General features: G+C 37.8%; 1 protein-coding gene across 8 annotated transcripts in view; it reads left to right on the forward strand.

Annotated features, from left to right (window-relative positions):
• DLGAP5 (DLG associated protein 5) overlaps positions 1 to 22,170 on the forward strand; it is a 109,348-nt gene that overhangs the window by 82,552 nt on the left and 4,626 nt on the right. For 4 of the 8 annotated variants that reach the window (XM_027570370.1, XM_027570372.1, XM_027570369.1 and 1 more), the window contains 8 exons: positions 2,798 to 2,883; positions 3,629 to 3,789; positions 8,997 to 9,089; positions 11,832 to 12,051; positions 16,511 to 16,703; positions 18,692 to 18,749; positions 19,318 to 19,561; positions 20,798 to 20,844. In XM_027570370.1, coding sequence (XP_027426171.1) covers positions 2,798 to 2,883; positions 3,629 to 3,789; positions 8,997 to 9,089; positions 11,832 to 12,051; positions 16,511 to 16,703; positions 18,692 to 18,749; positions 19,318 to 19,561; positions 20,798 to 20,844 — 1,102 coding nt within the window. The remainder of the gene's footprint in view (positions 1 to 2,797; positions 2,884 to 3,628; positions 3,790 to 8,996; positions 9,090 to 11,831; positions 12,052 to 16,510; positions 16,704 to 18,691; positions 18,750 to 19,317; positions 19,562 to 20,797; positions 20,845 to 22,170) is intronic. The other 4 variants (XM_027570376.2, XM_027570375.1, XM_027570374.1 and 1 more) reach the window with 2 other exon arrangements.

Consider the following 22,170-nt stretch of genomic DNA (forward strand, 5'->3'; position numbering starts at 1 on the left):
AGTATTTTCATTCATGTGGTTTCTAATTTGAAAGGTAGAAAAAGGTACAAGCGAGAAGCCCTTTCTCAACTATCTCCTCTAACTCCACAGTTCAAACCTTCCATGGAGGCAAGTGTTATTCATGCTTTGTGAAAAATTTCAAAGAGATAGATAACATATATATAGACAAACATGGATATCTTTTCCTTTTTTTATACAAACAATAGCTTACTATTCTGTTTTCATTTAATGTTTATTGTGGGAGACATTCCATTTTAATACTTAAAGAGCTTTTTCATGTTGTTGTTTTGTTTGTGGGTGTGGGTATGTGTGTATGTTTAGTGACTATATAGTATCCAATTATGTAGATGTACCACAATTTACTTAGTAGTAAATTGCTGTTGCTGGTTATTTATATTGAGTTGGGTCTTTTACTAATACACTCAAGGCTGTAAAGAACAACCTTGTATACTTTCCAGTTCTCTCATGTGAAAATATGTCAGCAAGGTATGGGCAGTTCCTATTTTCTCATACTCCGCCCACCCCCCCCACCAAAAGAAACCAAGTTAATCTTTATTTTACAGAAGAAGGATAGTGGGAGATGGTAGGAAGCTCTTTGGCCTACTAAATCATGAGATAGGATTACTTTTCTCCAACTGTGAAGAGTGAAAATTAACATCCTGTTTGGGGAACCTCAATCTTGTCACCTATAGGCCTTGAAAACAAATCAGAGGACTGCATTTGGAGAAAGACTCCAACATTCCACATTACACAGGAAATGATTACATGCTGCTATTCTTTTTTTAAAGCTTTTTATTGTGGAAAATTTAAAACCTATATGAAACTGCAGGGACTTGTACACAGCCCCCGTCACTCATGGTCAGTCTTGTTTCCTATTTATTCCCATATACTTCTGACTCAAGATATTTTAAGAAAATCCCAGATAATCATATCACTTCATAAATATTTCTGTAGGTATTTTTCAAAGTTAAAGACTCCTATTAACATAACCATAATACTTATTGTGGTTAACATAATCGTAATTACTTAATGTCCTAAAATGTCCAGTCAGTATTCAAATTTTCCAAATTATAGTTCACGTGCAGGCATGCACACACACATATTCATGTACATGTTGTTATTCTCTTTTTTTTTGAGAGAGAGAGAGCGAGCGAGCATGTGTGTGAGCAAGGGGCAGAGGGAGAGGGAGAGTGAGACTCTTAAGCAGGGCTCATCTCACAACCCCGAGATCATGACCTGAGCCGAAATCAAGAGTTGGATACTTAACTGACTGAGCCAACCTGCATACTATTATTCTTTTTTTTTTTTCCAAGATTTTATTTATTTTTTTGACAGAGAGAGACAGCGAGAGAGGAAACACAAGCAGGGGGAGTAGGAGAGGGAGAAGCAGGCTTCCTGCTGAGCAGGGAGCCCAATGTGGGACTTGATCCCAGGACCCTGGGCCCATGACCCGAGCCAAAGGCAGACGCTTAACGACGAGCCACCCAGGTGCTACCATACTATTATTCTTGAATGAATGTAGGAAGAACATTCTCATACCTTTTCCAATACAATGTTAACAACTTTTTTTTTTTTTAAAGATTTTATTTATTTATTTGAGAGGGAGAGAATGAGAGACAGAGAGCACAAGAGGGAAGAGGGTCAGAGGGAGAAGCAGACTCCCTGCCGAGCAGGGAGCCCGATGCGGGACTCGATCCCGGGACTCCAGGATCATGACCTGAGCCGGAGGCAGTCGCTTAACCAACTGAGCCACCCAGGCGCCCAATGTTAACAACTTTTTGAGCTTTGCCAATTAAGTAGATAAGAAATACTCTCTTGCCTGTAGTCTTAATATTCTATTATGAATATCTTTTTGTATGTTTGAAAGCCACTTCAGTTACTTTTAGGGCATGAAATTTTAGAATTGTAAAGGATTTTAGTGATTAGCTAATCCATTGTGTTTTCAACTATGAGACATTGAGCTAAAAAGCAATTTACCCAACTAAATAATGTCAGATCTAAGCCAGGTCTCTTTTCTCATAAATTAAGTCATCCTCTGTCATGCCATGAGATATAAATAGCTAAAGTTTTCTTTTAAGAAACAAAAACTATCCACAGTTTCTCCTGTGAGGATGCTTTTTATAAAGAAACAGATTACGTTTACCTTAGGTCAGTGTTTCTTAACCTTGGCACTATTGATATCTTAGACCAGATAATTGTTGTGGGGACCATCTTCTGCGTTGTAGGTTGTTTGGTAACATCCTTGGCCAGTAGCGCTCCTCCAGTTCATAACACAGAAATGCTTCTAGACATTGACAGATGTGTCCGAGGGGACAAAATTGACCCCTCTTGAGAACCACTGCCTTTGGAGTAGCAAGCAAAGCCTAAATAATTACAGAGAATCTGTAAGGCTCTATCACTGTAATTTCATACTTACAGTTTTTAGCTTCAACTTACTCTTGAGAGTTGGGTTGGTCTTAGTCCCATGGTCAATAACAGAGAACTAATAACAGAGAAGTAAGGAACATCTGATTCTGTAAAGTCTAAGACTGGAAGAAATTGGAAATATTAGTGTGAAAAATGGGCTCTTGGCACTAACAATTTGCATAAGTTTTAGGTGTAGGAAGAGGGACACAGGCTATCAACTTGTATTTGTGGATTTTAATGAATCACAGTTCATAAAATCAGCATCAACTCTGAAAAATTAACATTGTGACCATCTTTTATACCTTCCTAATGTTACGTGTGTCATAATGCCAATACTTAGGTATTAGTATGAGAAACATTTGTAAAACTGAAATGTATGTCATAATTTTAGAAATATTCTTCAGTCAGAAACTGAGAAATTAACTTCGCACTGCCTTGAGTGGGACAGGAAGCTTGAATTGGACATTCCAGATGATGGTGAGGGAACATTTATATTTTTTTTGTTTTAGTTTTGGTTTTTTAAATATAGTTATATTTATCCAAAACAATGATCTAGGGTTGTCTAACTGAATTGGTTACATTGTTATTCAAACAGCAAGAATTTTTCATATCTCAACATATGTTTGCTGCTATCTCTGTACTAAAATGGACATGATTTAAAAGATACAAGGAATTAGAATATTGGTTGTTATTGCTGAAAATTAGACATTTCCCCATTATTAGATTGATATAACTATGAGTGACATCTGTAACTGGTATTGTCTAATCAAACAAAACTATTTTTCTGAATGAAAATTACCTAAATCAATATGGAACAGATTTTCAGGAAAGTTCCTTAATCTTACTTATTTGGGGAAGCTGTTTAGAAAAAAAAATCATTTGTGTTTTGTCAGTGTGAAGCGTTTCATAGATACTGATGTGTGATGGGTTGTTTGTGGTTGAATTCTTATTAAACACAAGGAAAGGTAGAGTGCTGTTGATTGTGCAGAAGTATGTATGAGAATGAATATTGCTAATTTTTAGCATGAATTGAAGCAGATAGTGAATGCTCAGTATTTGTAAAACAAAGTTTTGTAGTGATATTTTTTGTTTTGCATTAAGGTAAGAATTTGATTCTGTAAGCCCGAGGATATTTATGGTGAGGTCTTCTTATCATCTGGTGGGCTGGCAATAAAGGTCCAGTTTTGTCCTTTAACTTTTAAAAACCTCATATTTCCTTTAGCTAAAGATCTTATTCGTACAGCAGTTGGGCAAACAAGACTCCTTATGAAAGAAAGGTTCAAGCAGTTTGAAGGACTGGTGGACAATTGTGAATATAAACGAGGTGAAAAGGAGACTACCTGTACAGATCTGGATGGATTTTGGGATATGGTTAGTTTTCAGGTATGTGGTCAAGCATTTTTAGTGTATTAACTCCGAGTAGGTCTTTTTGAAAAGGAGGTTAGCAAAAATAAAATGGGGGTAATGGGAGCTGCTTTTTAGGTACCTGTAATATTAAATGAGATATTAGATATTATTAAATGAGATATTAAAGATATTATCTTTATAAACTGTAAAGCACTGTCTAAATTTTAAAGATTTATTTATTTATTTTAGAGAGAAAGAGAGCATGAGCAAGGGGGAGGGGTAGAGGGCAAGAGAATCTCAAGCAGACTCCCCGCTGAGCATGGAACCTGTCATGGGGCTCAGTTTCATAACCCTGAGATCATTACCTGAGTCAAAACCAAGAGTTGGACACTTAACCAACTGAGCCACCCTCACGCCCCAGCACTGTCTAAATTTTATAACTGATGTCCACTTTTTCCCCATGTTGTCAGGATGATTTCTATATGGTTTGGAAATTGAGATTATATTCAACTGTTGCATAGACCATGATGACTCTACATTTGAGAAAAATGAGCAAATTTAGTCTTTACTAGTTCAGATCATCTAGCAATTATTGAGTTCTTAATGTGTGCCAGGCATTGTACCAGGAGTTGAAAAATAAGGCAAATTCTCTCTCCCAGAGAAGTTTGTAGCTTATTAGCAAGTCAGACACAACATATAATTTCACTCTAATGTACAAAGTGCTGTGATAGTGGGAATCACTAGGAAGATCAGGAAAGGTATGGGAGGAGATGACACTTTCTAGCTTTTTGATCTTATTTTAGAGATGAACATATACTATTTCAGGAACTAGTAGCCAATAATCATTAGACATTTGATAAAAGCTTCAAACCTGGGGGGAGAAAATAAGTCAAAGCAACCCAGAAAGAAAGCTTTTTGGAAGGAGTAAATGAGGATAATAAAGGAGAAGAGAACTTTTAAATGCAAGTGTTAATATTCTCAAAGAGACCAGACATTTCATCTGCCAAATAAGAACAGCTATTAAAAAAAGAACATTCCAAGCACAACAAAAATTACTCTTTGAAGTTAAAAACTATGAGAGCAGAAATGTAAGATTCAATAGAAAGATGGAATATGAAGTTAAGGTATCCCATAAAATGGGAGAGATGTAAAATAAGAGAGACTGTATAAGAAATAGATAAGATTAAGTGGATCAGTCTAGAAAATATAATATCCAAATAATAGGAATTCCAGAAAAAGAGAATAGAAAAAATAGAAGAGAGGAAATGATCAGTTTAAAATTTTCCCCAGAACTGGAGGACCTGAATTCCAGATTGAAGGAGCCCATTGAGTGCCTAGCCCTGTGAATCAGAGTAGACTCACACCAATGCACATTATTAAATATGATTGTACAACTTTAGGGATGAAGAGAAAAATCTAGAAGCTTCCATGGAGAAAAAAAGTTTCATACAAAGGGTCAAGAATCAAAATAACCTTGGATTTCTCAACAGAAACACTGAAAGCTGAGAGAAAAATGCCCTCAAACCTCTGAGGGAAAATAACTTCCAACCTGGAGTTTTGTACCCAGCCAATCACATGTAAGGGTGAAAAGGCACTTTTTAGACTCCCAGAATCTCAAATTTTACCTCCCATGTTCCCTTTCTTAGGAAACCAAGTGAGAATGTATCTCACAAATATGAGGATGAGGGAGTAAACCAAGAAGCAGGAGGAGGTGGAACTGATCCCCAGATGGGGGCTAAGGGAATGGGGCTGAGGTGATTTGAGGTGTGTAGTTAGGAAGCAGTAGTTGAGTTTGGAGCAGGAGGATACAGGGCTCTGTGAGCTTGGTCTCTGTGAAGCTGACCTAAATAAAATACCTGATTTGTTTGCTTTTTAAATTGTGTTAAGAGGGGGCGCCTGGGTGGCTCAGTTGTTAAGCATCTGCCCTTGGCTCAGGTCATGGTCCCAGGGTCCTGGGATCGAGCCCCGCATCGGGCTCCCTGCTCCGCGGGAAGCCTGCCTCTCCCTCCCCCACTCCCCCTGCTTATGTTCCCCCTCTCGCTGTGTCTCTCTCTGTCAAATAAATAAATAAAATCTTTTTTTATTTATTTATTTGAGAGAGAGAGAATGAGAGAGAGCACGAGAGGGAAGAGGGTCAGAGGGAGAAGCAGACTCCCTGCTGAGCAGGGAGCCCGACGTGGGACTCGATTCCGGGACTCCAGGATCATGACCTGAGCCGAAGGCAGTCGCTTAACCAACTGAGCCACCCAGGCGCCCTAAAAAAAAAAATTTAAAAAAAATTGTGTTAAGAGGAGGTTTATATAGACTTGAGAGGTGAATTGATGATAGATACATAGAAGCTAAGCAAATAAAAAGCAAAAATGATGATTCAGTAGAGAAAAAGTGAAGGAAACATAATAATGTCCATTGCTGTACAGCCCAGATGTGAATTGTATTTAGGTAGTCATGATGATGTGTTGCTTTATGACCAGTTTTTATATATTTACCAATTTTCATAATGAGTTGGTTCACTACCATCCTTCAGTAGTGACCAATGAGTTTTGTGTTTTTTAGTGTTATTAATGGATAGATTTGAAGGTTTTTGATGTGTTTGTATTGTTCACATTTATCATCTATTGATGATCATTTCCCAAATTTGGCTGTTGGGAGACTTTTCAAGTGCGCTCCTGGGACCTCTTTTTTTTTTTTTTTTCTTTAGAGCTCTTTTGAGGTCTAATCTAATATAAAATTTACCAGTTCTAAATGCACAATTCAGTGTGTTTCAGTAAATTGACAGAGTTGTTCAACCAGTGCCACAATCCAAATGTACAGTATTTTCAGCATAAAAAGATCTTCTTTCCTATGTGCAAGTCAATCTGCATTCCCACTCCCAACCCCAAGCAACTCAGTCTTTGTGGATTTGCCTTTTCTGGACATTTCATATTAAATAGAATAATACAATATATAGCCTTTTGTATGTGGCTTCTTTCATGTAGCATGATGTTTTCAAGGTTCCTCCGTGTTGTAGCATGTATATGTACTTTGTTGCTTTTCATTGCTGAGTAGTATTTCATTGTATAAATACATCACTCTAGTCATCAGCGGAGGGACACTTGGATTGTTTCCACTTTGGTGATGATGAATAATCTTCTATGAATATTCACATACAAATCTTAGGGTAGACGTTTGTTTTCATTTCTCTTGGGGTAAATATCTAGATATTGCTGGGACATATAGTAAATTTACATTTAGCTTTTTAAGAAACTGCCAAGCTATTTTCCAAAGTGATTATATAACATTTTACTTTCCCATCAACAACGTATGAGTTTTCCTAGGACTCCCCATCCTCACCAGTATTTGTTACTGTCTAGTAGAGCCATCCTAGTGGGTGCAAACTATTTGTCGTAGTTTTGATTTGCATTTCTCTAATGAATAATGATGTTAATGATCTTTTCATGTGTTTATTAGCCATTTGTATGTCTTTGGTGAAATTTCTTTCTATTTAAATCTTTTGGCCATTTTTAAATTGGGTTTGTCTTTTTTTATTGAGTTGTAAGTGTTCTTTATTCTGGATTCTTTATTCTGTCTTTTATCAGAAATATTATTTGCAAATATTTTTTCCCTAGTTTGTGGCTTAATTTTCTTAATGGTGTCTTTTGAAGTGTAAATGTTTTTAATTTTGATGGTGTTCAATTTATCCATTTTTTTCTTCTGTATTATGATTTTTGGCATCATGTCTAAGAACTCTTTTTGCCTAATGTCAGCTCACAAAGATTTTCTTATTTTTTTTTTTCTAAAAGTATTGCAGTTTTAGTTCCACAATTAGGTATCTGATTCATTTGGAATTCATTTTTGTGTATGATATAGTTAAAGAGTCTAAATTCATCTTTTTTCTTGTGGATATCCAATTGTCCCAGCACTGTTGTTGAAAAGACTATTGTTTCCTCATTGAATTGCATTGATACATCTGTTGAACATCAGTTGGTCATAAGTGTAATCCTGAGACTTTTTGGAATTTACATTTTTTCAGGAGAGAAATTGAGAGTACATATGTGTATAAATGAATAGTAGGGGAGTGAAGCATGTTTGCTAAACTGTTGACAGTGGTTACTTCTTTGGAGGAGATTGGAAATACCAGACGGATGAGGATCATACACTGACATCACTGACTCCATCTTTGGCCCTCCATCTTGTTTGTGCCCTCGTGATGACCTCCCCCTGGGCTACGTGTTCCAGCCCCAGGAGGTTAATGTCAGCCCCGACTGGAATGAGGGAAGCTTGTTCTGATCTTCCCTAAAGTGGCGCACAGAAGGCATCACTTCATATATCTAGTAGAGATGAGGATCATACCAGAAGGATAAGGATCATACATTGTCATCCTGCTAGTAGATACATTACTTGAATCTTTTAAAATGACATTGTGTCAAGAGAAAGAGAAGGCAAGCCACAGACTGAGAGAAAGTATTTGCAAAAGACACTGTGTTTAAAAAAAAAAAAAAGACGTATTGTGCTCTGTGTTCACATTGTATAATTTAGGAAACAAAAACATCTAGAATATCTCCTACATTTTATTTATTCATTTTTTAAAAGATTTTTTAAAAATTTATTTGACAGAGAGAGACACAGTGAGAGAGGGAACACAGCAGGGGGAGTGGGAGAGGGAGAAGCACACCTCCCGCAGAGCAGGGAGCCCGACGCGGGGCTCAATCCCAGGATCCTGGTATCATGACCTGAGTCGGAAGGTAGACGCTTAACAACTGAGCCACCCAGGCGCCCCTATCTCCTACATTTTAATGGTCAAAAATAAATTAGGAGGTTTCTTCATATTTGACCCTCTTTATGTAGATGATGTATGCTTGTAAAACCAAAAATAACAGTGAGCAATTTTACCATAAGAATTCTTTTTTTGGGGGGACGCCTGGCTGGCTGAAATGGTTGAGCATCTGCCTTTGGCTGAGGTCATGATCCCAAGGTCCTGGGATCGAGCCCCGCATTGGCTCCCTGCTCTGCGGGGAGCCTGTTTCTCCCTCTGCCTGCCACTCCCCCTGCTTGTGCTCTCTCTCTGTCAAATAAATAAAATCCTTAAAAAAAAAAAAAAGAAGAATTCTTGATTTGAATACTAAATTGAGAATGACTTAGTCTAATTTATATGCCACCAGTCCAAGTCACCATTCTCGATTTTTTTTTGAAGCTTGAATTCATTAGTTTTTCATTTTAATAAGGTTAGCTTTAATCTGATAAACTTGTGCTTTATTTATTAACAGATAGAAGATGTAAACCAAAAATTCAACAATTTGACCAAACTTGAGGAATCTGGATGGCAGAACAATAATAATATAAGCAAAAAAGTTGTTCGGGTAAGTTTGTGGTTTTATATCCAAATTTCTAATACAGACTCTTCTACTTTAACAAATTTTAATTTTAAGCTTTAAAAATATTTAGTTTCAGATCTTTCATCTTTTTACAAAGTTCCATATATTACTTACAATGTCCTGATTGCCTTTGAAGAAAGAATAAGGAAATGGTCAAAACTAAATGTAGTGTTATTTCTGGAGGGAGGGAGGGGCTGTAATTGAATTGAGACACCTAGAGGGCTTCTAAGTTACTAAACAGTGGGTATCTGCATGTTTGTTTTATACTTCAAACTGTGCATCTCCATTTTGTTGTAATTATAATAGTAGCACTACATAATTTATGTAATGCGTAGTCTGTGCCAAGTTCTGTTCCATGTTTTTACTTGTATAAACTCATTTAATCATCACAACAATCCTGTGAAGTGGGTTCTGTTCTCCTCATTTTACAGTTGAGGAAACTGACATCCAGAAATCATTTGCCAAAGGGGGAGCTGGCTTTCAAGGCCTGACTTTCTCATTCCAGAATCTGTGTTCTTAATCAGTAGGCTATGCCACCTCTCTGTTTTATATATTCTTTTGAGTGATTTATTTCAAAATGAAAGAATTGAATAGCAGAGAGGAACAATCTCTCTTTAGAACGTCTTTCTTCTTCCCTATGCTTTATCTTGTAAATTTTCTTATTTTCCCTGTAAAATTTGCTTTGTTAACATGATAGATTCCATTCTTGTCTATTTGTTTCTAGTAATATTTAGAACTCAAAAGTTTTTGGTCAGATGAATGCTTCTCAAACCACCTTACAGTGTTGCCAGTTTTTCTTTATATTTTAGAAGAATACCTTTGGTTGTAGAATCAGATTTCTAAATTTGCGTTTTATTTTTATGTAATCCAAGTAAGATCTGTTTTAAATCCTATCGTAGGAGTTTAAGATGATAGAATATTAAAAGAACCTATTACAGCGTCATTTTGTGACGAAAATAAATGAATGGATTTCAGATCTATTAAACAGTGAAGAATGCTGGAACATTTTGAAGCCACTGTGGGTATTACTTATTGAGTACCTGGTCCTGGAAACAATATCATCAGTGCTGCAGATAATGGCTGTCGGTATAGCATTCGGTCAGAGCCTTGTAATTCCGTCCCGTATCACCAGGTGTCTCTCTCCTCTTACTTTAATCTACAGGCTATTGTTAAGATTATGGAACAAATAAACTAAAACTATTACCTATACTTTGATACCCTTACCTCTGACCTCTTATTCATTGATCTCTCATTCCATCAGTTAGCCTTGTTTTCTCCTTTTCCCTCTCTTTTCCATCAGTTTTTAGACATGTTTAAGGGTCTTATCTTTGTTTCCATTAAAGAAAAAAACAACTTGTTTTGTTGCCAACTACCAATCACAGATAAGCTTCCGGAAAAAGTTGTCTATACTCTGTTGCTACTATTTTGGTTCTCGCTTATCTCTGCAACTCACTGCAGTTCAGCTTCACCCCTCTCGTTGCCTCTAGAACAGTTATCACCAAGGGTATTGATTCTCTAGTTGCTGAATTATTAGATACTTATAAAATCCAATCCCTCTGCAGGATTAAACATGCCTGAGTCCCTCCTTAAAATTATATTCTGATTTTCCTCTTGCCTCTGTGCCCATTCTTCAGTCATGTTTGCAGTTTGTTTTTCCATTTATCCCTTACATGTTTGTGATATTCACATTCCTACCTCAACTCTATTTTTCCTTCCACATTCTCCCTGTACAGTCTTACCCATCCTGTGATGAGTCCCAAATCTGTATTTCATACCACAGTTACTGCTAAGCTCTAGCTCTATATATCCTGACTCCATGTACCTTAAAATCAGTATATTCCAGACTGAAGGCATCTGCACACACATCACTGTTTCTGTCTCAGAGAATGGTATTGGCATCTCACTAGGTGTCCAAGGTAGAAACCTGGCTATCTTCTTTAGTCCTTTCTCTGTTTCACCATCTCTACTCCACGTACATCCAGTAGATTGCTAAGTCCTCTCAATTCGCCCCCTTAAATATCTCTTGAAGCCTTTCTTGTTTTTCCATTTTTCCTCCTTAATCTAACTGCTGTCATCTTTTTCCAGTATCAGTGCAGTAGTCTCCTTCCTAACTGGCTTGTAACCCTCCAGTTCCTTCTCTGGGCTGTAGACAGAATGACTTTTCTGAATCACAAAGCTGATAATGTTAATCTCCTGATTAAAAATCATCGATAAGATCTATTCCTTTGTCCTCTGTATAAGTGTAGAAATGGTTACCTGCAAGGGATTTTATAATCTAGCTGTTGCTTACCTCCTCCCAGCTCCTCTGCACTTTCTTTCGCTTCCGGCTTTGCAAATATGCTGTTCTCTGCGCCCAGTCCTTTCCTCACTCCATCTTGTAGCTTGGCTAACAGTGATTCCAGCTCAGGGGGTACCTCCTGTCAGCCTTTCTCGATAACTCTGAAGATTGATTTAGGTGATAGCCTTGTGTTCTCTCATAGCCATCTGATTTTGTCTGTATCATGACATTTATTATTCTTAGTGTCTATATCTAGCCCTTCTGTAAGCTGTGAAGTCCTCGAGGGCAGGGGCTTTGTCCTTTACCTTTTGGCCCCCAGCATTTTTAGCACATACGAGGAACCTGATTAGTGTATGATGAATGTGTTAAATATTTTTTTATGCTTTATTTGTTTTTCTTGTAAGATGATAACGAGTAACTTTAATACATGTCATAATTTCTCTTTACAGAAGAAAGTGGTCTCAGGGGCAGCAAGTAAGCCCAAACAGAATGACGGTGGAAGAATTGCAGCTAGAAATCGCCTCGCGGCCATAAAAAATGCAATGAGAGAGAGGATGAAGCAGGAAGAAACTGCGGAGGCAGCGACCTCTGTAATGCCAAAGGAAGTTGATAAAATAGTGTTTGATGCTGGATTTTTCAGAATCGAAAGTCCTGTTAAGTCCTTCTCAGGTTAGTTTTTCTGCTAGGACTCCTTGAGAGAAATATTTGGGTTGGATGGGAGCTTGTATAAGAGGTCAAAAATAGTTTTCATATGAAGACCTACAAACTCTCTGAATCTGGAAAATAGACTACATGCTCACTCACATACAAGGCATATGTGGATGTGTATGATTAGATTACTTTAAGTGTGCTGTATCTTCTAAAATGGCTCTTATATTTTCTAAGTGATTTCATGTCTGTTATTACCACTTAACCCCACAATCCTGTGAGGTAGGTCACAGGGTCCCAAGAGGTAAGACACATGAGGGAAGCATGAGAAGTTAGGTGGTTTTCTTCAGGTTAGTTAGTTGATTAGAATTTAAGATGCAAAGCATCTCAGGCATTAAACTCTCGCCCTTCTTTAGTTGTGCTTTAAAATGAAGCTTATGGAAAGTGGAGTTTGGTTTAATTTTCATTTGTATTTAAAACGTCTGCTCAGATTTTATGAAACACAGTAAATGTACTAATTTCCTGATTTAAAAATATTCCAATGAAACCAGCTTTTAATACTTAAGGAAACCATTCTTACGATTTTCTAACTGATTTCTAACTCTGATCTTATGATTTTTCTTTCTTTCTTTTTTTTTTTTTTAAAGATTTTATTTATTTATTTGACAGAGAGAGACACAGCGAGAGAGGGAACACAAGCAGGGGGAGTGGGAGAGGGAGAAGCAGGCTTCCCGCGGAGCAGGGAGCCCGATGCGGGGCCCGATCCCAGGACCCTGGGATCATGACCTGAGCCGAAGGCAGACGCTTAACGACTGAGCCACCCAGGTGGCCCTCTTATGATTTTTCAATAGCTATTTGTCATAGGTTGTCTTTATTAGATTGAATTTATATATATAGATGGAAATCATTTATTTATAAGCCATGTGATGAGAGGTCATAGCTGAAGTAATCTCTTCTGTAAATCTCGGTGGAACTTCTATCAGTGCTTTAAGTGCTAGATGTTTGTATTCAAGGAGAAAGGGGCAATGTCCTCTTCAGGTACCAATCAGCTGAATGGATATATTTTCCCTATTATTTAACTGTGTCCACAGGGAAATTTTCTGAACATAAACTTGAGCTGCTATCCAATATTTACATTAAAATGTAAATTTATCACCTCAACTATATCATAACCTTCCTGTCAGTTTAGCTATCACATCTGGTGTGGTCTGGTTTGTATCCTTTACACTAAACAGCTGCTTTTCCTGTAAACCCAGGAATTGCCTCCTGCTAGTAACACGGCTCCTTGCCGCTAACTTCCCAAGGAACTCATTGCCGTATTCTTTCATGTACCCAACTTGGCCTTTATGACTGGGGAGATTAAGATTTATGGCCCAAATCTATCTTGTTAAAACTGAGTTTTAGTTCCAGAGCACATGGTTTGTATGAGGCTTGTTATAGAGAAGAAGTCCCCCAAGAAGCCCCTCTCACCCCATTTGTCACTCCCTAGAGGCAACCACTTTTCTTTTTTTTTTTTTAAGATTTTATTTATTTATTTATTTATTTGATAGAGAGAGACACAGCGAGAGAGGGAACACAAGAGGGAGAAGCAGGCTTCCCGCCGAGCAGGGAGTCTAATGCAGGGCTCCATCCCAGGACCCTGGGATCACGACCTGAGCCGAAGGCAGACACCCAATGACTGAGCCACCCAGGCACCCCTACTTTTCTTTTTTTTTTAAGGTTTTATTTATTTGTCAGAGAGAGAGAAAGAGAGATTACACAAGCAGGGGGAGCGGCAGGCAGGGGGAGAGGGAGAAGCAGGCTCTGCTGCGCAGGGAGCCCATGCAGGACTCCATCCCAGGACCCCGGCACCATGACCTGAGCCGAAGACAGATGCTTACCGACTGAGCCACCCAGGCGCCCCAACCACTTTCAGTTCTTAGAGGAGTCTTGGGGTCTTGAGATGTTCAACTGTGTAGATTTTTTTTTTCTCAGATTGTGTAGGTTTTTGTGTGTGTGTGAATTGTTCCTTAGATTTACTCTCCTCGGTTGGTCCTCTCTGATCTATCTTTTCAGAAACATCTATTTTATTTTTTTCTTGGTAAATAGACTATTTTTATAATTTTTCCTGTACTTGTTTTTTACTTCCTTATTTCCTCAACTTTCACGTTGGCTCTCATGGTTCTTGTTTTTTGTTTTTTAGCTTTGCTCTCATGGTTTAAATTCCCAAGAGCTCTTTCCCATTCTCGGAATGTTCCATTTTATAATATTCTGTACTAGTTTGGTAAGTGCACTCACTGTCTTACCTTTCTTTTTTTTTTTTTTTTAAAGATTTTATTTATTTGTTTGAGAGAGAGAGAATGAGAGAGAGAGAGCACGAGAGGGAGGAGGGTGAGAGGGAGAGGCAGACTCCCCGCCAAGCAGGGAGCCCGATGTGGGACTCGATCCTGGGACTCCAGGATCATGACCTGAGCCGAAGGCAGTTGCTTAACCAACTGAGCCACCCAGGCGCCCCACTGTCTTACCTTTCTGAGGATATTAATGATAGCTTTTATGTTTTCTTTCCCCTGTACAGTCAGTATTTGTTCCAAGAAACTTTCATTTGTTCGGTTTTGGTTTCCATCTCTTGTGTTGGAGGCTTTCCTTGGGTGTCTGGTGATCATTCACTGCCTGCTTGTGGTTAAGAACAGGTCTCTGCCCAGCAGCACGTGGGTAATGGGGGCTTTACTATGGGGTGATTTAGCTGTGCCATAGTGCTAGGAATCTATACATCACTATATTTAATTCTTTTTTTAAATTTTATTTTATTATGTTAATCACCATACATTACATCATTAGTTTTTGATGTAGTGATCCATGATTCATTGTTTGCGTATAACACCCAGTGCTCCATTCAATATGTGCCCTCCTTAAAACCCATCACCGGGCTATTCTTTTCTTATGGGCTAGTTGGGTTCCCCAGAAAAGATTCTTCCAGTCTGCTGCCTAGAGGGTATAATTCTGGCTGTCAGCCTTTCAGGAGCCAGGTGGGAGGGAAGAAACTAAGCGTCTCAACAGTTTGTGATCCCCTTTTTTCCATATAGTACCAATCTCTCAACCTTACCTGGTGTCCCCTAAGCCAGGGACCTTTTCTTTCGCCTTTTCATGAAATAAGCCTCTCTAGATTTCTGGTTTGGGTGGTGGTTGGGGGGAACAGTGGTGGCATGTTGACAGTCGCCTACTTGTGCAAAATGAGGAAAGGGCTCCATTTGTTCTTTTTTTTTTTTTTTTTAAGTTTTCATTTCTTTTTTTTTTTAACATTTTTTTAATTTATTTATTTGAGAGACAGAGAGAATGAGAGAGAAAGCACATGAGATGAGGGGAGGGTCAGAGGGAGAAGCAGACTCCCTGCTGAGCAGGGAGCCCGATGCGGGACTCGATCCAGGGACTCCAGGATCATGACCTAAGCCGAAGGCAGTCGCTTAACCAACTGAGCCACCCAGGCGCCCTCCATTTGTTCTTTAAACTGACTTTGAACCGATCTTCCTGTTTTTAGCTACCTTTTCATCTCTGCTTCCAGACATACTTGAGGACACCAATTCTTTTGAAGGATGCTGTGGTATAAATCGGGTTAATTCTCCTCTTTCCTAACTGGTGACTGGTGGCTTAGAATTTATTTTCTTGGGTCTACTAAATATTATCCCACCCACTCAACTACATTACAACTACAACTTCCAAAATTTTCTGTTTATTATTGTCTCTTTTTTTAGTTCCCTTTGTCCAAATTTAAAAAGCTGAGTAAGAGTGCCTGGATGGTTCAGTCAGTTAAGTGTCTGCCTTTGGCTTAGGTCATTATCTCAGGTTCCTGGGATTGAGCCTCATGTCCAGCTCCCTGCTCAGAGGGGACTCTGCTTCTCCCTCTGCCCCACCCCCTCTGGCTAGTGCGCACTCTCTCTCTCTCTCTCTCTCTCTCTCTCTCTCTCTCTCTCCGATAAATAAATAAAATCTTTAAAAAAAATAAAAAGCTGCTGAGTAAAAAAAGGGGGACACTCTTTGTCCTTGTAACGTTCTGCCTTTTAAGATGATCTCCTTTACTGCTTATAGTAATGGGATGTTAAGAGGAAACAGAATCTAATGTGTGTGTTCAATACTATCTTGTACTGAAAGTCCCAGGCATTTGTCTTTAAAAAACATATTATGGAAGAGGCTAGTTGGTAGGGTAATAGGAAGAACTTGCACTGTCTTCCTGGATATAATGAAAAGTGAATGAAAGAATTTTTTTTTTAAAGATTTTATTTATTTATTTGACAGAGAGAGACACAGCGAGAGAGGAAACACAAGCAGGGGGAGTGGGAGAGGGAGAAGCAGGCTTCCCGCCGAGCAGGGAGCCCGATGCGGGGCTCGATCCCAGGACCCTGGGATCATGACCTGGGCTGAAGGCAGACGCTTAACAACTGAGCCACCCAGGTGCCCCTGAATGAAAGAACTTTTTGATATTGAGATGATTTCTCTCATCTTCTAGGAGTTTCTATCTCTTCTGAACGTCTTTCTCAAAGACTTAGGACACCTAAGTCTGTCAGCAAAGCTGTGTCTGAGAGCAGGGCTGAGATGGGCCATCTAAGTCAAACTCTGTCATCACAGAATCCTGATCCTCAAAGTACCAAAAGTGAGCATGTTGATAAGGAGACTTTGCTTTCAACTATTCCTAAAAACAGGTATTTCTTTCATGTGTTATTAAAAGTGTAACAGATGCTGGGGTGCCTGGGTAGCTAAGTGTCCAACTCTTGGTTTAGGCTCAGGTCATGATCCCACGGGTGGTGGGATCCAGCCCTGCATCAGGCTCTGCTCTCAGTAGGGAGTCCGCTTGAGGATTCTCTCCCTCTGCCCCTCCCCGCACTCATACACGTGCACAGACGCACGCGCTCTCTTTCTCTCTAAAAATAAGTAATTAAGTTTTTAAAAAAGAAGCATAACAAATGCTGACATTAAATATCATTTCAGATTGTTAGCCTGGTAAAAGACCTGCAACACCTATATTTTTAATTAGATATCACAATGACCCGGTAATGTGTTAAGAAATGCTTCTATTTTCTAAATGAGGGAATTAAGGCTTACAATTTCAGTTTGATTACTGGTTATATTTAGGTGTGCAAAGTAAATTCTCCAGAACTAAGAAGAAAAGAAACAATACAATGTTGTTTGGTGCTAAACACAATACAACTTTGGTGCTTGGCAGGTCTGAGTTCAAAACCAGTTCTATAGCATACTAGCTGTGAAACTCTGGGACTTTAATTAACTCACTTAGCTTCAGGTTCATCATTTATGAAACAGGAGTGCCAACACATCCCTACAGGGTCCTTGAGAGGTAGGCACTCTTGTACCAGCCTCTATCGAAAATGCCTTGACATTGCTATCTTGCATAAATAAGAGAGAGCTCATGTGTACTGAAGAATTATGTGCTAGACGTGGTTTTCTAGGTTATTAACAGGTATTATCTCATTTCTTCTTCAAACAACCCTGTGAGGTACTAGATCCCCATTTTTCAAGTGAGAAGACTTGAAAAGTTAGTGACTTACCCATATTCAGCTTATAATTGGTAAAACTGGATGCTGCCTCTATTCTTTCTGCTGCAGAGTACTGCCTCTGCACAAATGCATCAAAATTATCTATATAGTCCTTGTTCATGGAACATAAATATACCAGAAATCTGATAGGAAAGAGATACTTTAAGGTAAATAGAAAATAAAATTGTAGTCTGGAGCCAAGAGAGGACTATTGGTTTTATTATTAATCTGGAGATGGGATAGCATTGAATACTCAGTCATTATAGCAAAGAAGGTTGTCAAAAAAATAAAAGAACACTTTATGAATTGAAATAGAGGAAACAAATGAAAGTTTATGCTCTTAAATATTTCATGGAACAAATTTTAGTATATTCAAATTTTTAGTATAAACCAAGGTATATTTAGCCTTTGTGGGAACTAAATATTTTAGATATTCTAGAAATATCTGGATGATAAAATACCAATTTACTGTCATTTCTTAAATGCAAGTTGCTTTACTTTATATATATCCTCTAGTTTATTATCTTGTGCTAAGAAGATCCATAATTATATTTAAAAGATATTGTAAGTATCCTTTAAAATTTTTTTACTTAATTCCCAAAAATAGTCATGAAAGAGCATCTTACACATAACTTTGTGCAGTGAAGGCGAAGTGGAGTTGAAAACTAGAAAAATAGGATTTTTTTTTTTGAAAAATAGGATATTTAAAAAAAATGACTTGCAAGGGTTGAGACAGGTATTTTTAATGAAATAAAGTTACAGACTTCAAGATTGAAATATATTAAGCTATAACTAACAAGTAATGTAGTCAACTCCAACTACACAATAACTGAGTTGTTGCTTTGACCCCCCAGGAGTTGGCTTTATTCTAACCTTTCCCTAGTATGTATGTAGCTCTGGATTTGGCAAGATTCAAAAGATTGCTGGTGGGCTGAGCAGCATGGTAACAGGCTGTGAACTTTCTGGGGAAGAGTTCATCTAGTCTTGCTGCTATAGCTGTAGTCCAAAACTAACTTCTTTGGACCAGGTCTGATCTTGGACCAGGCCCCATCTTTGACCCATGAAGGATAATATCAAAACACAAGTAAAAAGATAGCAGTATGTTTAATTATCTGATTATCTACTTCTTTCCTTTTTAGGAACAACATAGAAGATGCTCAGTGTCCTGGATTACAAGATTTAATTGAAGTAAATTATGTAAGCCCTACTCCAGTATAGTAGATAGGCAATTTATGTGGTTATATGTAGTAACTCCATAAGCAACTCCCAGAATTTCCACTGGAAATCTAAACCAGTCATTAAAATACTTCTTGTTTTAAAGGCCTTTGTCGTGTTTGAAACCATAGTGCCATTTTGTGTTCTTTAACTCACATCAAGATTATTTTTTAAATAAAGTTTTATTATAACACAGCCATACTTATGTATTATATCTGGCTGCTTTGCAATACAATGGTAGAGTTGAGTAGTTGTGGCCAAGATTCTGTGGTTCACAAAGCCTAAAATATTTAGCATCTGGCCCTTCACAAAAAAATGTTTGCCAGTCACTGAACTGGAATATCATAGACACTTGCTGAGAAGCTTTCCTTCAATCATACCATTGCTATAATACTCTTTGAACAAATTGTTCAAGAAGCAAGATAGTAGGATTTACAATGTTCTTTAGCCTCTTCAGAATGTCATTTTACTGTTTTTAATTGCAACAAGACTTTTTTCTATTTTTTCCAATTTTTGGTAATTAAAGGTTAAAAACATTTTTTACTTTCAGGATGCAAACAAGATAAACTTTGAGATGGATTGTTTACCCAATGGAAGAATGAATTTGCCTCTACTTGCTGGTGAAGTGGCAGATGATATTAATACTAATAAAAAGGAAGAAATTCCAGATGTTGTAGCAGGAATGGAACTACATTCCTTAGTTACAGCACAGGATGTTTTGATGAGCAGCCCTGAAAATATACCATCACAAAATGACATCTTACAGGAAGAGAAGACTAAAATTTCTCAGTCAGGTGAGGTCTTTTAAATATATGTAGATGAGGCTTTGTTAAATAAATGAACTTGGATTAAAACATAGATTATTGTGAATACTTCTGGGTACCAGTTTCTAAGAGTAAAGGTTGAAAAATTGGGCATTCACAAGAAATACCTTACAAGAATCAGTACACGTTATGTAGTATCCACTGTCCTCCTCAGACCTTTGGAAGTATACCTATTAAACTTATTAATGGCTACTAATCCATGTTGGAAATAAGTAGCATTTTACATTAGACCTATTTGGATTCTTCATTGTTTGTGAAAATTCAGAGAAATTCCCCAAAGTTTATTTTTTTAGTTACCTCTTTGTCAACACACATCCTCAAACCTTTCTTTAAGATGCCCTATTTTTCTTTCATAATGCCTTTTCCTATCTACTTTGTTCTGATTGTTCTGCAATAGGAAATGGCTCTTGGACTTTTGTTATAGTATAATGTGTGATAGTTTCGCCTACTATTTTCATCTGCTACTCAGTGGTGCTGTTCTGGCTGGGGCAAAATAAACTGTAACCTTGGCCAGACATTTAATGTACTCCAGCTGTGTTCTTGACCTAGCATCTTTTGGGTACCTTTTTTTTTTTTTTCCAACTTTAGTATATTACGTGTTTATTATAGAAGGATATAACTCAGAAATAACCATGTGAAAGAGACGCATAGGGCAAGGTATGGGGAAAGGGTACAGAGCTTCCCTACCTTCCAAATGCACCACTCTCCCCAAATCTCCACATATTCACCAACCTGGATACTCAGTGGTACCTTTAATATTGCAAGCATGAGATTTGTTTATAGAAGACTCTTTTTATACTGAATTTAAGGATGAGAATTTTAATTAAAAAAATTTAAGTACATTTTAAAAAATGCTATAGCATGGGCACCTGGGTGGCTCAGTTGGTTAAGCGTCTGCCTTTGACTCAGGTCATGATCCCAGGGTCCTGGGATCGAATCTGGCATTGGGCTTCCTGCTCAGCATGGAGTCTGCCTCTCCTTCTGCCCCCACCCCTGCTCGTGCCCCCCCCCCCCCGCAAAAATAAATAAATTAATTAAAAAAAAATTTTTTTAAATGCTATAGCATAAGATGACCTATATTTTTGACTTAGCATTTCATAGGGAGCTTTTCATCATTTTTGTCCATTTCTAACAACCCTTGACTGCGAGGATATTTAAAAACTTAAAAGTTGGGGTTTTTTGTTTTGTTTTGTTTTGTTTTTTCAGTATTTGATATTAAAAGTCTCACTACTGAATGCCATCTTCTTGATTCGGTAAGTTTTCCAACTTAATTTGAAAAATTGTTTTATATTCTAGATCTGTTTTATAAAATGGTATTATTCACTTTTCAGTTTGTGTACAAAGTTGGTTTAAAACTTACATGTTATTTACTATGAAATCCACTTGTTACTCATTTTTCTCAAAATGGGAAAAATATGTTTATAAACTTTAAAATATAGCATGTTTTAATACTACATTCTGAAGACTTATTTCCCTATATAATTTAGGTATCAAATTTGTTATTACATATTGGTTGAATACTTAAATATCTAATTGTAGCTTGGGTTATGCTAGGTATCGCTAAGTGATGTAAGAAAAAATAAGGCAAGGTTTCTGCCTTTAGAAACGTGCAGTTGGGAAGATAATGTCGATCCTACCTTCAGTCATCACTGGTTATTTTCATTTTAATTCTTTTGATTTACTATATCTATATATATTGATATATAGATATGTCCTACTATTTTATTTGGAGGTTCCCCAGCTTTACTTTTGGTGACCTCTTGCCTCTACATCTAGTTCAAACCTTAGCCCTTCTGTGAGGCCTTCCTGGAAAAGCTCTCATCTCTCCCATATTAATTTATATATAGACATAGATGCACAATGCACACACTTAATCTCTTATTAGGAATATAATATGAATATGTTATATTCCTAAAACATATTATAATTTTAGGAATCTCTTTCCCTTATTGTCTGTAAATTCCTCTCTAGGCAGAGCTGTCCGATGCATATTGGTGATTGGGGGCCCTGTGGCATGAATGAAATAGTGCTCTCTTGCCTACTGTTTACAGCAGTGCTTTTCAGCCCTACCCCCAGATATTTTTATTTCCGCAATCCGGAGTAGGACCTTTATCTGGTGGTTCTAATGTGTAGCCAGCTTAACAACCCTGGTTTGTAGCCTTACCTTGAAATTTTCCAGAGCCATTTGCTAAAATGGCTCAGGAAATGGCCTTGGTTTGCTAATCTTTGATCTCAGAATATAAAAAATTCATTAAGGCAAATGTAGGATAAAAGCAATAATTTCTGTTAACCTCATAAAGCCTGGCAAATGCTTGGCTTTCTTAAGCCACTAATTCCTCAGGACCTCTGTATATGTTGGCTTTCATTATTTTCATTATTTTCCTTTTCTTTTTTTAAAGATTTTATTTATTTGAGAGAGAGAGAGAATGAGAGAGAGAAAGCGTGAGAGGGAAGAGGGTCAGAGGGAGAAGCAGACTCCCTGCTGAGCAGGGAGCCCGCTGTGGGACTCGATCCCGGGACTCCAGGATCATGACCTGAGCCGAAGGCAGTCGCTTAACCAACTGAGCCACCCAGGCGCC

The sequence above is a fragment of the Zalophus californianus genome, chromosome 6 (genome assembly GCF_009762305.2).
Source record: "Zalophus californianus isolate mZalCal1 chromosome 6, mZalCal1.pri.v2, whole genome shotgun sequence".
In the NCBI taxonomy this organism is placed as follows: Eukaryota; Metazoa; Chordata; class Mammalia; order Carnivora; family Otariidae; genus Zalophus; species Zalophus californianus.